The 18,533-nt window shown below is 35.0% G+C and overlaps 1 protein-coding gene across 1 annotated transcript in view; it reads left to right on the plus strand.

The window, feature by feature from the left end:
• Window positions 1–344: 344 nt before the first annotated feature.
• Window positions 345–18,533, plus strand: part of Kcnj3 (potassium inwardly rectifying channel subfamily J member 3) — a gene marked incomplete at its 5' end in the record, with an annotated part of 119,459 nt that continues 101,270 nt past the window's right edge. The window contains 2 exon segments of the mRNA NM_001173044.1: window positions 345–1,136; window positions 11,167–11,383. Of these exon segments, the coding sequence (NP_001166515.1) occupies window positions 435–1,136; window positions 11,167–11,383 (919 nt within the window).

The raw sequence follows: 18,533 nt of genomic DNA on the forward strand, positions 1-18,533 counted from the left end.
GGAGTGAGACTTGTTTGTCAACTCGTCAATTTTAAGCCATCAGTGTTGGGGGTGCTGCTGGAGAGCCAGGAGGGCTGCGGAAAGGTAAGAGGTGACCCGGGATGCCGGTGGTGGGGGAAGTCAAGTGGGGCCTCGAAAAGCTTGGAGGCAAAATTACAGTTTGGTTTCTGGTCCTGGCGTCTCTCCTGCCTTGAGTGCTGGAGAATAGTTTTGTTTTTAAGACTCAGTTTGGCTCCAGATCCTCCGTCCCAAGGGACGAAAAGCTTGTACAGGGGGCAGAGACCGCAGCCGCCCGCCGGGTGCGCCCCCCACCCCGGAGCGCCCGCCTTGGCTCCCCCCCCGCCCCCGCCCCCACCTCTTTATTGGTGCTGGTTTGCAGCGCTCGGCTCCTGCGCCTTCGCTTCGCTTTTGAATCTGGCTCGCCCCTCCGTATTATGTCTGCACTCCGCAGGAAATTTGGGGACGATTACCAGGTAGTGACCACCTCTTCCAGCGGCTCGGGCTTGCAGCCCCAGGGGCCCGGCCAGGGCCCGCAGCAGCAGCTCGTACCCAAGAAGAAGCGGCAGCGGTTCGTGGACAAGAACGGCCGGTGCAATGTGCAGCACGGCAACCTGGGCAGCGAGACGAGCCGCTACCTCTCGGACCTCTTCACCACGCTGGTGGACCTCAAGTGGCGCTGGAACCTCTTCATCTTCATCCTCACCTACACCGTGGCCTGGCTCTTCATGGCGTCCATGTGGTGGGTGATCGCTTACACCCGGGGCGACCTGAACAAAGCCCACGTCGGCAACTACACGCCCTGCGTGGCCAATGTCTATAACTTCCCCTCCGCCTTCCTCTTCTTCATCGAGACCGAGGCCACCATCGGCTATGGCTACCGATACATCACCGACAAGTGCCCCGAGGGCATCATCCTCTTCCTCTTCCAGTCCATCCTGGGCTCCATCGTGGACGCCTTCCTCATCGGCTGCATGTTCATCAAGATGTCCCAGCCCAAGAAGCGCGCGGAGACCCTCATGTTCAGCGAGCACGCCGTGATCTCCATGAGGGACGGAAAACTCACGCTCATGTTCCGGGTGGGCAACCTGCGCAACAGCCACATGGTCTCGGCGCAGATCCGCTGCAAGCTGCTCAAAGTGAGTAGATCTCCCCGTCTCCGCCCGGCGCCCTCCCGCTTCCCGGGGTACCTGTGGCCACAGGTAACCGCTTGGGGTGGGGGAGAAGGGCGGGAGGCGCGGGCAGGGATGGGACCGCCAGTGCGTTTCTCCCCGGCACTCCCCCTCATTTGTAGTCTCCCTTTCCGTTCACTTGTATCACTTCGTGGACTCCTGACGCTGAAGGAGTCAGCCATGAGCTCCCGGAGTCTTTAAAGAAATGCTCCCCCTGCCCCGCTGCCTAGAGCACTTTTGATTTGCTGTCAGCGCGCACTGCTCAATTAAAACTGGATGCTAAAATGAAATCGAACAGCTTTTCTTTTGAAGAAATAGGTGGTGAACTCCTCTCAACTTTTGCTGTGGGCTTGGCTTTCTGTTTTTTGTCCTAATACTATTAGGAGTAGAGTAATAACATCTGGACCCAGTAAACTGATCTTGATCTTTTAAACACTCAGAAAAGGAAACAGTTAATAATGGGGAAGAAATTATACCTGGTTCTCTTAAAATTTTATTTTTACCAAATATTTTCCTAGAGAAGCATTCTGCGAAAGTTTGAGTGCTTTGCCTGCAGAGCCTCTTGTTATTATTGCTCTTAATTGCCTGTTTCTATGACGCTTTTGTCAATTACAGATTTCACTTGAAGCTTTTCAGCATCCATTAAAGAAGATTGCTTCCTACCATCAGTGGTGTAAATGCTAAAACAAATGGCACATGGAGTGGTTATTAAAGCCAGGTTCTTCTAGTCGTTAGAGGGCACCACCACAAATGAGAGTTGCTCCTCAGTCACTCATACAGTTGGAGTTTGGGAAAGAAGGATTAAGGGATTAAAGAATAGTTTGTTTGTTTGTTTTTTAGGTATCAAACTTTTTTCTTGAGGGATTTGCTTTAGTGTTTTTCTGTTTATAAATTGAAAGCGATGGCCTCAAATAACTAACTCATAAATTGAAAATTATTTATCTGAGATTCTATAGTGAGCCAGATTCAGAATTTAGCATTAATAAAATGACAATCTGACAAGTTATTTAAATTGAGGTTTTGCCATTGAAATTTTAGTTGTCCTGGTAGGCATATACATTGGCTTACACAGCCTCTACTTATGTTGTAGTTTAAGAGATCAAATGTGCTTCAAAAAGTTTTCATGTTGTGTCATTTTCATTATTCATTTATAAGAACGTGTTTTAATTGCTCTTGACCAAGTTGTTCAGTAGTGTTTGCATTAAAGAAGTTCACTTGGTCTGTCACTTCGCGTCATATGAGTATTAACTACACTACTAACATTAAGGCAACCAGCTCTTTTATATCAGAGTTTAAAATCATCAGCCTGATTCTGGTGTACCTTTCAACTGATATAACCATGACCAAATAATTTTAGTGGATTATTTTATTTTACAATGAATGAACTGCATACAAGTTTTAATATTTATCTTAGTATATTATTTTGATGACTAATGTACAAATTAAGCAGGTTGTTGGGTAAATCTAAGCAGTTGGGTGCAGACAGAGATGATGCAGTAGTAAATTGTATGTGCTTGTTTCTACGCATAGACCAAGATATAACTTCTCTTCTTTATATTATGGGAAAGACAGGAGCACTTTGTTAGAATAATGCCAAAGTCTCTGTCAAAAAAATCCATGTTTCTGTAGCACTTTGGACTCTTATGGAAGAGTAATTTATCATATTCATTGGCCTAGTAGAAATTGAAATTCACACTTTAAAGGCTATTTAAATTCCATTTAATATTTAATATTTTTCACTTTTTCAAAGATATGATATTGTTAAGATGGATATCTTTTCCAGATTTTAGGTATCACCAAATCTTGTTTTAATAAAATCAGGCATAATTAGAATCAGGCTATTTATTATTTATGCAGATATACACTCAATTAAATAGAAGCACTCAGTCTCTACAGTGGGGAAGGTTCCTGAAAATGAGGTTTTCTTTCCCATAAGGCCATGGACCACATACATTATAAATAGTGTCTTGATAAAAATTTAAAATATTTTTGTTATTGACAATTTTGGAGCAAGGTGCTATTTTAACACAAGGTGATAAGTTTCTAATGAAAATGATAGACTAATCCTAAATGATTCTTGACTGCTGATTTGTTAAGATGTTAGTGCTGGAAGTCAAAATGATTGACATGTGGCAGTAAATTTACATTTAAACCAAATTATAGTGAAATTCTCCCTTGGGTTTGTGAAGGAAGAGGGTTTCCGTAGTAGCAGTTCTTCATAGAAGCCAGCTAGTGTATTTTGTTTGAAATTGTTTTTTCCTGTAACCATAGTAATTAAATGATTTTTTACAGTTCTTGTCATTTCCTTAGAATTCATTAAAATAATCATGCTTGATAGAGGAACTAATAATTTTCAGCAAAATTAGAGGGTAGATTTGCCTTTAATAGTTGCTCATTGTGTATTAGGGACCAAGATGAAGTGACCTAAAACAGTAAGCTACATTATGGGAGAGAAGCTATGCAAAATCTCAAAGTTTCAATAGTTGATTATCACTTTTCTACACCCTTCTCATTTTATGTTAGTACATATATTCAGTTTTCTATTTTAAATTCCACTTAACATTTTAAATTTTATAATGATATGTTTTTAATGAAAAAATATATAAAATTTAAGGTAACAAGAACTAATATAATATTTAATGATAGTAATTATAGTGCATAAATGGTCTTTATATTAACTAGTTTTACTGTTTTTGTATTTTCTGAAAAAAAATTTATTAGTATAAATATTAAAGTTTTATTTAATAATCATAAAGCACTTTCATTTCTTATGAAGAGACAACATAGATATAACTTTCTAAGTTTTCCATACGTAATTCTTTCAAATTTTCTTAACTTTTGATGAAAGATTCTCAATCTAATTTTTAATTGTGTTTTTTCCTTCTACAAAGACAAGTTTTATTTCAACTCTACTCCAGAATTCTCAGCTTGAGAATAATGAAATTACTTTAGCAACCAAATATAGAACATCAAAATATATTCCTGGAGATGTAAGTCCTTTTTCTACTAAAGATAATGTAAAATAAGTTAAATGAACTATAAAGGATGTAGTTTAAACTTGTTCTTTAAAATCTATAATTTAATTATGAAGTTGTAAAAGCTGTTTGAAGGTACATATTCTTTATCCTGCCTTCACCATCACCATATCACCAGCACCTCCCATCATCATAAAGTTTACTTGAATTATCAATTTATTTTAGTTATCTTTTTATCCTAGAAAATAGAAATTAATATCATGGTTATACTAGCTTAATGTATCATCCTGTAGAAAGTTTTAATAAAAGTTCTTGGATTATGGCTGAAATGCTAGAATCTCAAATTTAGGATTGGTTTAGAAGATTTGAAAATGTCACTTGTTCCTGTCTAAAGACTGACTACCCTAGACTTATAACCTATTATAGGAAGAATTAAGTGATCTTTGATGCACTATTCAGTAATTTACAAATTATTATCCAAATGCATATACTGTATGTATGTATCATTTATATAGTTACGTTTACTCAAATATATTTGCATAAAATAAACATGAAGCCAACTATTGTGGCATCCATAGTTTGAAAGAAACAAGAATGAACTTTCTCATGCAGGGAAGATGTTATTTCTTTATATGTATATTGATTGTTCATAGTCATCATCTTTCTGAGGTTAGCTATGCAACCTTTAACTTCCATTTCCTGAAAGATAATGAAGGGCATTTTCTTCTTCTTTTAATATCACACATTATTTTAGTACTTTTTTATTCTCCATTATATTCACACTTAAGTTGAATGCTTTGTGGTTTCTCATAGGAATGTGATCATGTGCAGTTGTGTATAAAACCGCTGAGCACTGTATCTTCTTTTTATCTTTTCAGTGTGAGGAATCTAACCAAAGGTCTTCAACATGCTCAGCAAATACTCTGCCCCTAAGATATACCCTCAGTCCTATCCTAATATTTTATTAATCTTTTAACCTCAATGATTCCTGGACCACAGATTCTGGGACTTTTCTTATATCTTTATTACCTTGAATTCACTATATATCTTCATTGCATGTCACCCATACAAAAAGTGACTATATTTTATTTGATTGTATATGACCTATTTTTTGACTGACAGTTTTTTGATCCAGTTGATCTTTGTTAATTTGAACTTAACTTCATTTAAAAATTATATATGTATATAATTTGTCCTGCAGCCATAGTCCAAGATGTTGGAAAATACATTTAAGGAGTGTATGATAGAGGACTTCAAAACTCTCAAGAGCTAGGTTCCCATATCATTTTTTGGATTTTTAAGTGGATTTATTATGTCTTTTAAAATAGCACAATTCCTTCATTTTCTTTGAAAAATAAACTAATTCTCTAATAAGTATAGACCTTGGGTTCTTTCTAAAAGCTATGATTATAATTCTTTTTTCCAATAGCAGTACTATTTTTTTTTTAATTTATTATGATTCCTGAAAAGTACAGTGTGCTCAGAGAATAAACTATAAACAGCAAAAAAGGGCTTGGAGACCAACAAATAAACAGCAGTAGGTAGGAACAAATGATAAAGAGAAGCAGGAGAAAGCATTTGATGGACTGGAGGGTGTTGGGTCAGAAGGAGAATGTGCAAGGAGGCTTCCAATCCCACCCATAGTTACTGTAAATTCCACAAAAGGCCTTCAAGGAATTATGAACCACTGTTTCATTTGAATGCTATAAAAGCCTCACAAACTGTGTTACAAGTCAAAATATACTTTATTCTATAAAGAGTGTTCTTTTCATAAAAGTGAACATACTGAATGATTAATTAATCTAACATTAAAACTTCTTTATTTTAGACTCAGCTTTGGTCAGTTCTTTCTCTATTTATGGTGTCTCTAGCACCAGGAGTCTCCATAAATGTACAGTGGTATTGCAAATTTTCCAGATGCAATTGCAGATTTATACTTTCTTCTTTCTATCTTAAATTTTGATCTGAGTGTCAAAGATATTATTTTACTACTCTTCATATCAAAGACACTTTTATTCTTGATCCTGGAACCTTGTATTTGCTTATTTCCTAATGTTACCTTTAAGATATTACTCTGATCTCTCTGTTAATGCAATTTTATTTCTGACTTCAATATATACTCACCAAAATATGCACAACGATACATATTACACATTTAAAGAAAAACGGTATTTTAGATAAAATGGAGCAGTGTTTGTAAGTAAAAAAAAAAAAAAAAAAATTGGCTTATTCTCTTCATCTGAGCCTCCTTTCCTTTTGGTCCTGATCACTGGCCTACAGGGTCTTTTCCAGTATAGATTTATGAGCGATGATAGGGCTTAGATCAAGCTTTGAATGTGTCAGAGTTAAATCTGGAGGGTCAGGTGATAGTGAGTAAACATCTTACAAAAAACACCCTTTGATTTACTCTTCACTAGGAAAAAAAACATAGTCAGAGGCAACAGATGGGAGAAAGGCACCAAAGACAAGCATTGAATTGGTGCATTGTGTCTCTGGAGAATGACTTTGGACTTTTGTCCAAATACCATCCAGCAGGAGGAGGCCAAATAGGAGTTTAGTGCAAGGCAGAGCTAAATGTGTGTATCATGTGTGTGTATGTGTGTGTGTGTGGGGGGGGGGGTGTATGCATAAACACTGAAGAGTTTTTCATGTTATATGGTGGCTATTTAGCTGAAATTACCTGACCATGATGCTCTTTTCCGGACACATGTAACTTTAATATTTTTTCCACCTCCTATCAGAGTCTATCTGTATTATCTTGTAGGACTTTCTGGATTCCTTTCTGGATTCAAAGTCATTTGACATTAATTGCTTCTTTGTGGCACAAGTGTACCACTATGTATAGAACTATACATAGAAATCTCATTGCATGTAAAGAAAATGTGTACTATAGAAATACTTAAATAGTGTATTTTATTATGTTAAATTAAAATTATTGCAACAATCTAAATGATACAAAATCATTTTCACAATATAATGCTGTTAAAATTATAATTATTTTTGGAAAGTGAAATTAAACAAATTTTGAGTTTTTAACTACCTCAAATTTTCTCACATTTCAACAAGTTTCCTTTAGTTAACTTAATAAGTAAGGGTTTAAGATGATAGAATGAATTCATTTTCTTTTTATGATTCCATAAAAATAGAAAAAAAATTGCATGGAAGTGATTCTCATAGCTTTTCAAATTATCTTTTAAAATAAAAAAAATAACAATTTTCCATTCATTATCTTTCCTCCCACTTTGTTTTACTTTCCTGTTCTAGAATATTAAGGATTCAAAACGATTGTTTCATAGAATAGAAGTCAAACTTTTATAATGAATGTTTTGGAAATTTAAGTGCTTTAGTGCATCAATCTGAACTTTTACCTATTGTTTTGAATTTGAAAACACTAAGAGTTGTTGATCTAAGCCACAGCTATCTAAACTCCTTTATCTAGGAAATTATCTTGGTTCCATATTCTCTTTGAAATTAGGAGGTTTGTATCTGGTAAATAAGATAATAGTAACAATAGTAACAGTAAGTGGTAAAAGAGATAAGAGTAGTCCTAACCAATATTAAAACCAGTCTCTTAATAGCATAATTCTTATGGTGATGTAATGAAGAAAAGTTAAGTTGTTATTTGTCTAAAAATGGTCTATTATCAAATATCCCTAGATAAAATAAAGTAGCTGATACCCAGGGCGATATCAGTGCTACTGTTTTATTACATACACAAGTTACAGATCACAGTTTAATTCTAGAAAACACATACATAATTCATCTCTTTCTTTTTTATCTTTCCTTTTTATATACATGCATATAATATATCACAGTTCCTGAAACAAAAATCTTTCTTCCTCCTCTAATGTAATTTGAGAGACTTAAAAGTAGCATAAACTTTGTTTTTTAACTTTGCAAATCTCCAAAATTGCTGCAGAATTAGGAGCTCCTAGATTAGAAGACTAGGGAAGACTAGGGAAGATTTCATGCGTTTCTGATAGTGCAGTTAGCAAGCATATGTAGGTCTCTGGAACATCAGAAGCATTTGGCTGAGCACTCAGCTCCCTTCAGGAGCTCATACTTCAAATGGTTCTAGTTTTCCAAGCACCTGTCGTACTGTAACTGCCCTTCACATCTGACCCAAGTCAAAGATTTCTGCTTAACTCCAGTTATTACCAGGCCTCACTGTCTATCACAGAGTCAAAGAGGAAAAAACTCAGAGAAATTAACATATTAAAAGCTGAAAATTGTAATGGCCTAATGTAAACGAAGAAGACTTGGATGATAAAATTGTGATATGTGTAGTGTACCTCACTCATAAAAAAGGTTAGATTACATACTGCTCCTAGAAAATAATGTTTAATTCACAAGTAGAGAGCATCGCTTATTTGAAAAAAAGAGAAAATTGGAAAACATCTTACAAAAAAAAAAATAAGTTATTAGTAACTTCTCCATAGTGTCACAGGAGTCTTAAATGCAACAGGGAACATAGCATTGGTGCTGGGGAGTGGGGGTGGATGGGGTCACAAAGTATTATTTTGAATACATGGAAGAAATACTGCATTTAAAATCAGTAAGCAAGTTATATGTGAATGGAACATATTGATGCATATTTAGGGTTTAAATTACTTATATCTGAATAAACTGTTTTGTTAAAAAGTCAAGAATTTTTTTAAGATTGGAACTCTCCTGGATAGCCTGCCTGTTTCTAGGCCACTTCTGTCTTCATGGATTATTGAATGATTAAGGAGCATAAAATATTATGCTTACCTTATAGCCCTTTTTTAAAAAGGGCTTACCTTAATAGCTTACCTTACAGCCCTTTTTTAAAAGACAGCTTTTAGTACTGATGTATGTGAAGTACAAGCATATATTATTTGGGGGAAATTATTTTTAAATAAATGAAAAATTGAGATTTTATGGATTTATCATTGTCAACATTGCCATGTAGTGCATGAAAAGCAGAACCCAAAATATTCAGTAAATGCACCCAAATTTTGGCAATTAATTGGAACTATCAGAATACCACCTTGTGTTTTTATAGCACCTGTTTCTTACTAGGTAAGGATACAATGACACAGCATTTTTGTTCTAAATTTTGCTTTGTGGCTGGTTTTCATTTTATTTTCTTACTTCTTTTTATACAACAGTAGCAGGAAAAATATTGGTCTCATCCATGTTTTACTAATTTGAGAGTAGGCTTAAAAATATAGATGAATTGAAAAATCTTCTCAGAGTAATTTTTCATTTCATGCTGACTTATAAATACCTACTTTTCTCCAACATAGGTTGTGAGAACTGCTGGTTTTGTTTTTGGACCATTAGATTTTTCCATGGAGTTTTTCTTTGCAGCCATAATCCCTTTTTTCTGTTTCTGCCCCCTGCTGTTCCTCTCTCCTCTTCCTCCACCCGTGTTTGCGCTCCTCTTCTAATGTTAAAAATTACCCACAATGTACAGAAGTAAGTTCAGTGATGTCATTGGATTTTCTTCTATCCAAATATTTCTGAGTGTCACTAACCTAATTGACTAATATTGCTACTGATACCATAGCAATTGCTGCCATGATAAATGGATAATGATTTGAAAATTTTCTGTTTTATCAGAAAGGAAATTTTACTAAACCACTTTCTCAGTGTTTTTAGACTCATTTATTCAACTTTTACAGCTAATGTATTTTAGTAAGGGTGCAATCTTTAAACTACCTTTTCATTGATCAGATAAGTGATATAGATTCAATTTTGTTTCTTAAATTCTCTTTCTGCAGTCTTTAAAAATAGACTATATTCTTCAGATTCCCATTTGCCTAGTATTATTGGCCCCTCCCAACTAAATTTTTCTTTTCTTTTTCTTCTCTTTATATTTCCCTTTTCTTTTCTTTTTCTTTGAAAATTTCACTATGCAGTTCAGGCTGGCCTTAAATTCACTTTATAGCCCAGGCTGGTCTCAAACTTGCAATGATCTTCTTGCCTCAGCATCCTGAGTGCTAGAATTACAGGTGGGCACCACCATGCCTGCATCAATTAAATCTTTTTGAAATGCAACTGCTAAATATACAAATTTTACTACTACCATTTTATAAACTAAACTTAGATATTCATTTATACATGATTATTGTCCATGAAAGATATGGAAAACAAAATGCAAATCAATGGAAAATGAGTAAGTTAATTTTCATGGTTTGTTGATTTTATGTCACATTTCATTTTCATTTAGAGTCTATTAGCATGTGGATAATTTATGGAATTAATCTTAGAGTGATTTATGTTAAAACTGAATACAACTACCTTATGAAAATTTTTCTAAACTATATTTATCAAATAAAACTGTTCAAAATCATATTTTAATTATGCAATATTCAGTTTAGTACAGTTTTGTCTGTGATTCAAAGTGAACAAATATATTACAGTTCATTCTTAGTAGTTTGAAAGCCATTAGCTACTGGCACAGGTCTTTTATTTTTATAAAGTGAACTCGCGTAGGTAACATAATTTAACCTGATAAAATATTCATTCTTCTTTTTAATTTACTTACATTTGTTACTTTTCAGAAATTCTGAAAAATAAATCATTGTGCTTTGCTTTTAAATATTTCAATAAGTATCTTCTTATGTGATAGTCCCTCTTTCTAATTTTAACCAACTCTATAAGGTTTGCTTATTTATTTGCTTTGTGAGGAATGAAAAATCTGGCATGCAGTGAGTTATCATGCAGTAATTTGTGTCAGGTAGTGGCACGTGTACAGTCACTTCTACAGTGTATGCTAACAGCCATTGTTGGGCCAGGCATTTCTCCAAAGCTCACGAGTTAGGGAATAGTAATTATAGCAAGTTGTATATTATAAATAATGCATGTATGTTCCACATGAGCTATGTGGGATTTCAGCCCATTTGCTAGAACATAGCCGCATAATGATTTGTTTGGATTTTGTTGCAGATGATTGATAGTGCAGAATGTTGGCAATGATGTAAATTACTGTTGGGCTGCCTTGAAAATTTCAGTACAAGTGGTGATTTCTTCTCTTTTTCTGTGTGCTTGTCTAGTCTCGGCAGACACCTGAGGGTGAGTTCCTTCCCCTTGACCAACTTGAACTGGATGTAGGTTTTAGCACAGGGGCAGATCAACTTTTTCTTGTGTCCCCCCTCACAATTTGCCACGTGATTGATGCCAAAAGCCCCTTTTATGACCTATCCCAGCGAAGTATGCAAACTGAACAGTTCGAGATTGTCGTCATCCTAGAAGGCATTGTGGAAACAACTGGTGAGTAAAATCATAGATATGCCATCAAGTTCTTTATGCCATGTGATATTGTATTATATGCACACTATTTGACATGAATTAAGTTTGATGACTCAAAGTTCACAATAACGGAAATAATAGCATATCTTTGTAAGATAAAGTTGGTACTACTTTGAAATTAAGATTTACTGTTTTACTGTTTTTATAAGATTTATTGTTTTATAATTACAAATGTTCACTGGGGAATAGGGGACTGCAGTGATGTCTTAGAGATGATTACATTGTTCTGTTTTAATTATAACCTTGAGTTTCCTATAATCATGATTTTTCTTTAAAGATTTAAGGCTTAAAAGATTCAGGGTAATTAGTAAGCAGACTGCACTCAATGTGCATATCCTTGCCTTGGGGTTAGTAATCTCAGCTTTCATTGACAGCACTTTGATAACTACTATGTGCAACCTCAGTGGAAAATTCCTCGTGTGTGTGTGTGTGTGTGTGTGTGTGTGTGTGTGTGTGTGTATGCAGACACACTGGTGAAAGCAGCTTTTTAAATTTTAAAGCAGGTCAGTAGATTTTTCTAGCTAAACCTTGACTATAGTTTTACTTAATAGAGAGAATTTTCTTTTACTATTTCAGTAAAGCTGTGTATAGCTTTATCCTTAAGATGCATATATCATGGATTGTTCTAAATACTTATAGTTTGGAACTCTCCAAGGACATCTAGGTCAGAAAAGAAAAGAAATAGTAAATATGAGTATATTATTTGGGCCACACATATTGCCCATTTAATTTGAAACCTACTGGATAATTCAGACTAAATATATAATGCCACTATAAATACATAAGTTATTTATATGCATGCATATGTGAGTGTATCTTGAATTTTGTGCTGTCTCCGGGTAATAAAAAAGCAAGAATTTCAAAAACTATACATGTAACTATATCAATACTGAAATCAACATTTGCAGTACAATAAACTCAATCTTTACACTAAGGTAGATGGTATTTGATTGTGTAGCAGTCACTTTTGTCCAAGGAACAGGCAAGTCACTGTAATTTTTCATATGTGTCACACTATGCCTACCTAGAGTTTAAAAAGACATTTAATCTCTACAAGTTTCTTTTGTTTCCTTTTAAAATGAGGACAACATAGCCACTTTGAAGCTGTTCTTTATTATTATTTTCATTACTAGGGCTTCAATTTAAATTTAAAAGTATAAAGGATTCAGGAAATGATTTATTTCATCAATCTATCTGAAAATTGATTTTTGTGCACTATTTGATAATTTAAAATTTTCATTCAATCTTTCCTTTTTTTGTTGTCTTTTTCATTTTTATCGGTATCGGTGATCAAACTCACGACTGCCTGCTTGCAAGGCAGGCGCTTATGCCGCTAAGCTAAATCTCCAGCCCCCTTCATTCAATCTTTCCACGTAAAATTGAATTATTATCATAGTGTTTTTCTAAAACATATTGGTAAGCAATGAAATCACTTTATCAAGGCTTTTAGTCCAAAAATTCTGTACATTTCAAAAGCAATTTTTATAAATCCTATCTATCGGGGCTGGGGATTCAGCTCAGCGGCATAAGCACCTACCTTGCAAGCAGGCGGTCATGAGTTCGATCCCTGGTACCAATAAAAATGAAAAAGACAAAAAAAAAAAAAATCCTATGTATCAAAGTAATAATGTGTTATCAGAGCTTATACCATAAAGGTTTCTATTTTTATTTCAATATTTCTTATAGCAGATTTTTGTCATCCATGTATCTGTTTATGGTTTACCAACTAATTACTATTATTTTTATCACTGACATGAGTGAATTTTTCTTTTACTTAACAGCCTTAAAAATATTTTATTAGATCTGTCTACCTATCTATTTGTGTAGCCATTAATCATTTTTGTAAATTTTTCTAACACCATGCGTATTTCTTAAAAGTAGGAATATTTACTTACAAAATCCTAGTCTAAACATGAAGCCCTCCATAGCTTTATTTTGTGTTGACTGTGTTGTACCTGAAGAATATAGGGCAAGTATTTTGAAGAGTATTTCTATTTGGATATGTCTGATATTTCCTTATTCATTCTTTTTAGTTTTCGACTTCTACATGTGTATCTTAAGTCAGGTTGTTTTAAAATTTCATTTATATTTTGGGAAAATAATAATTAGTAAATAATATCAAACATTAAAATCATGAATAATTTGTTAATATCAATTATTCATCGGGTAACAAATTTTAACATCCCCTTCCTTTTGTAATATCTTAAGCAACTGACCTATAATACTTTGCAGAGAAAATGTGAAAACTTGGCTGGGGGTTGAATTTCTTATATAGAGATTGGCTTTTATGGAGAAGAGTTTAAAGTCTGCTTTCTTTACTCTCTTAATTATTAAGCCTGTTTTATGGATCTCATTTAACAAAACAAACAACAAATTCATTGCTTATAGTTTACACAATTTATTTGTGGAAAATGTGTATGACTTTGTTTTGTCCTGGGGATGACATTCTAACTGGAGAGACAGTCCACAAAGCGCAAATAAGTAAGCACAATATTTTCAGGTAAGAGTGAGTCAGGAATAGAGACCAAAGCCAAGGAGGTGACATGTGAAGAGCACATGCAGATACTTTAGGTCAGTGGTAGGGTGGGTCTCTCTGAGGAAGTGACACACTGAGCCCTGAGTGTCAAACTTAGCTGCTTTACTTCTCAGGGTGCACGGCCTGAACAGCACTGAGGAACAGCTGGTGCAAAGGCCCGGAGTTGGGAATAAACCTGATTTATTCTGGGAGTGAAAAGATGGAGCTGGTTGGACCTAAGTAAACAATGTAGAGTGAGATAAGAAGTGAGGAGAGGACATCTCACTGTGAAGGACTGTACTGCATGTACCAACAGGAGGTGCCAGGATTTCACTTAAAAATCAAAGTAATAATTTAGTAATTTCAAGCCATATATAAATATATAACAACAACAGCAAAATCATATTATTTTTCCAATGCTTTTCTATGGTTTGCTTAGTTATTTTAATATCTCAGAGAAACAAGGATTTGGGGCAGGTGCTCCTTCCATGTTAGCTGTGCTCCCCACCTTGCTCCCTTATCCTCCCACCCTAACTCAGTGTGGCAGCCCTCCTCTAAAACTCATCTAATCTCATTCACACTGTGCCTTTTCCCTTTCCTGTGGTCTCAGCATGAATGATACGGAGAGGCAGGTGAGAAATTAGAAGCATCTAATTTCTATGAAAATTTCAGGTTTCAATCTCGGCAGTGATCTGATGCAAGAACTGTTGCTCTCTGGCAAGTGAGTTGCAGTTTCCTGCCTAGCCTTGTCTGTTTTCATTGATGCCCTTTGCATCCTCGCTCACACAGCAGCCTCCTGAACGTAGATTACCTCTAACTCTTGCTCTCTTTGCTGCTTCTCCCAGGAGAGAGAGCACTGCTGGAGGCAAACAAAGCATTGCAGATTTGGCTCATTAGAACTGGATGCTTTCAAACTTCAATCTGGTTTCTGCTGCTATTTGGCAGTCTTTTTAATTGTCTTTTCTGTACTCTCAGGCTCACTCCCTATGGGATCTATTTTAGACCTTTTCTCTCTTCCCATTCCCCCGGTCCCAGCTGTCCCATCCTTCTTTGGCAGATCATCTTTCCACCTATTCTATTAAAAACAATGTGACACTCCAGTTTTTGTGCATTTCTTTACCCTCTTTATCCTCTTCTCATGGTTATATTCTCTTTTTCCTGCTATCTGTGGGAGAAATCGCCTTTGTTCTTTGCCCAAACCATCTTTTTTACAAGTAGCTGTGCTGCTTATGCATTTCTCTCTGTTGACTGTGGAATGAAGTCCAGTTCCTACCACACAACTACCTGAAAATTCCACTGACTTATCTTTGCTCTGACAATATTTTCAACTCAACGCAAAACAAATAAATCAGAAGGGCATTTCAGGTAGAAGAATGGCAGATTCCAATGCCATCACTCAATTTCTCTTTTTATATTTTGAGTATTTCTCATGGGATTTAGAAACACAGTATTTCCTGTCTATTTCTATTTTTATCTTTCTTATTATTTTTTGGTTTCCCTTACACTCTAATTCACCACCACTTTTTACACCTGCCCATCCTTCCCAGCTCTTTACCTTTGTCTTCAGTATTTTCTAGTTTATATATTTAGTTTTTAATTGAGTTTTTTAAATCTCATGATTCCACCATTCTTTTATCTCCAGCTATGAAATATGCTTCCCAGCCATCGTCTTGTATTCTCTATAAATGTCAGGCAATTTTTTTCACTTGGAAATCATTCTAATTCAATTTCTGATCATCCAAATATGAAGTCATCATTATAATCTACTCAAATTTAATCCTCATATGGAAAGTTTCTTTGTATTAATGATGACTATTTTATCATAGCTTTCCCATTTCCTTTTGATGGCCTAAATTTTCATTTCATGAATATTAACCAAATTACTGTGATAGGCTAAACACTATTCCAGACCCCAGAGAATACATTAATTATTGAAATAAAATTTCTGGACTTGTGGATAGCTGTATTTTTAAGTGGAGAAATAAAAAAAAAGAATTGAGTATAGCATCAAGAATGGTAGAAAGTGGTAAGTCCTGTAGGGGAAAATAAAAGCAAGGTGACAGGGATTCGGAGGTAAGAGACCCCAGGGAGGAGTGCAAAGAGGAAGTGACAGTTGGGTTAAAACTCAGTATTTTGAGCAAAACAAATAAATCAGAAGGGCATTTCAGGTAGAAGAATGGCAGTTGTAAAGATTCCAAGGGGGCAGGTGACCTGGCTGCTTGTTTTTGCAATAATCTGTCTATTTAGCTGCTTCACGTTAAGCCTGCATAATGGTAGTTCTAAATCATAGTTGTTCAGTAATGAGCTTAATACCTGTGGAGTCTCTGCTTAGAAGCATGCTGAGTACTACCACCCAGTAAATTTACATGCTGCAATTCTTTCTGTTCTTCCTATAATACTCATCCAGTGACACTGTTTACCTCCCATATTTCTGATCATATTACTTTGCAATGTCTAGGGTAGTGTTTCTGTTTTTTTCTCCTGTAAAATAAGAGCAGTCATTTGTGTGTTGTTGAATTTTCCTGGGAATTTTAGTCTGTAGTTTTACTTATAATTCATTAAATCAAAACTTTTTACCACATAAGATCTATTAAGTACTCATTTTATGAAAAAAACAAAATATAAATAGCAAAAAAGTGGAAAATTTAGTCTTAATTTCAATTACCGCAATGTATATTGTGGTTAACTATTTAGCTGTTTGTTTTCAGATATATTGGTATTATGGCATCTATATTACTTTAAAGCTCCTCCTGGGACAGCTCATAATTATACATCATTAGTTTTAGTAGCATTATTGTATGGTAAACAATATATCTTTTAACTTTTTTCCCTTGACTGGGCTTTTTAGTTATTTATCTTTTAATAAGGCATACATTCTTATTGTTTGTGATTTCAAGTTAATTACTATAAACTTCTTTATTTTAGATAAAATTTTAGGGATAATTCCTGTGTAAAGAGATCTATAAATTTACTTATTTCTTGTTATGGTTATTATTACTAGTGCTATTGTAGTGCTAGGAATCAGTCTAGGACTTCATGCACTCCCTAGGCAAATGCTTTGCCACTGAGTCCTATCTCTAAGCTTTTAAGACATATTTCAGTGTTGCATTTCAGAAAGGCAATATCAGTTTACAGCCGCTTATGAGGTGTCCATTTCTTAATGCCCTTGTCAAAATACACATAGTTGTTTTTATCTTCACCAATATTTTGTTACCTTTGGTTAGTGATAAAGATAAAATTACTTTATCTGCCTATTGGCTATGTGTTCTATTTTTAAAACTGTCTATTGGTCATTCCAACTTCCAACTTCTTTATGGATAAATTGTTTGTATAATTAGCATATTATTAAGCAAAATTAGCCCCTAGTACCTTTGTCTTTTTATGACAACTAGTCTTTTTTGAGTAGATGATGTGTGCTTTATTACATCTTCAAATGATCTGTGAAATTCCAACATTGTTCAAGGACTTTGTTTTATGGCTATTTATTTTGTATGCTATCAATTGCAGAAAGTGAAGGTTTGACTAAACACATGTATTTTATTTTTTTTTTAATTTTTTAACTGATTTTCATACAGTTGCTCTCTTTCTTAAAAAAACTCATTAAATCAAGAATTGTTTCTTATAGGAAAGCAATCAATAAGTGCTTGTGAAATTACCATTTACTATGCTATGTTCAAAATAGTATAAGGTTGTTTGGGAGAAAGTCTATAGTCCTGAGAGAAGCGAGTTGAGCTAAATTCAGTATTTTACAATGCACTGAAATAAATGTAAATCAGGGTAGCACTGCACCCTAGAATGGTGGAGTTTGGATTCATCCTCAGGAAGGTCTGAGAAGGTTTTCTGGAGGTAGGGGATGGACTGAAACCTGAAAATGAAACATATCTTTGGGAAGGAATGGGGAGCTGGACATTTTGGCTAGAGAGACAGCAAGTGCAAACACTGAGGATTTATTTGTTAGAGGGATCACAACTAATGTAGAGTGCGAAAAAATAGAAAAAATGTATGACTGTTAGTTGGAGATGAGACCAGAATCATCTGTGAGTAATAGTTTGGAGCTAATTATTCAGACGATAGACCCTATAAACAGGAAGGTGCTATATTAGTATGTGCATGCTAGAAATTTCTCTTTGGCAACATGTGGAGAATGGATTGAATGAGGCTGAGGTTGGAGAAAGGTTATTCATTAGGCTATTACAATAGGCCAACCCAGAGATAATTCAGTCTTGCAAGTAATTGTGTTAGGTAACTCCATGACTTGAAAATGATGAAAAAGACCCATGGTTTCAAAGCCAATCCTTGGGATTAAATAGGAATAGGAGAAATGACTCTAAGACACTTCCTCTTGAATTTACAGACATTTAAGAGAAGCTGATACCCTTTAAAAATAAAAATAACTAGGATAATAAAATAGCACTAATGAAGCATTGATTCTTCTTATTAGTGAAAAGCGGTTCAAAATGTTCTAAAGGAATAAATCTTAGAGCAGTATCTCAGCCTGTGAACATTTCAGATGTGCCTATAATCTGCTCAGAGTATTTAGCTTTATTAATTGTAATTAATCATTACTACCTAGCAACCTGTCAGAAGGCAGTGGTC

This window comes from Cavia porcellus, unplaced genomic scaffold (assembly GCF_034190915.1).
Source record: "Cavia porcellus strain 051 isolate PalLab524CR breed Dunkin Hartley unplaced genomic scaffold, mCavPor4.1 scaffold_12, whole genome shotgun sequence".
In the NCBI taxonomy this organism is placed as follows: Eukaryota; Metazoa; Chordata; class Mammalia; order Rodentia; family Caviidae; genus Cavia; species Cavia porcellus.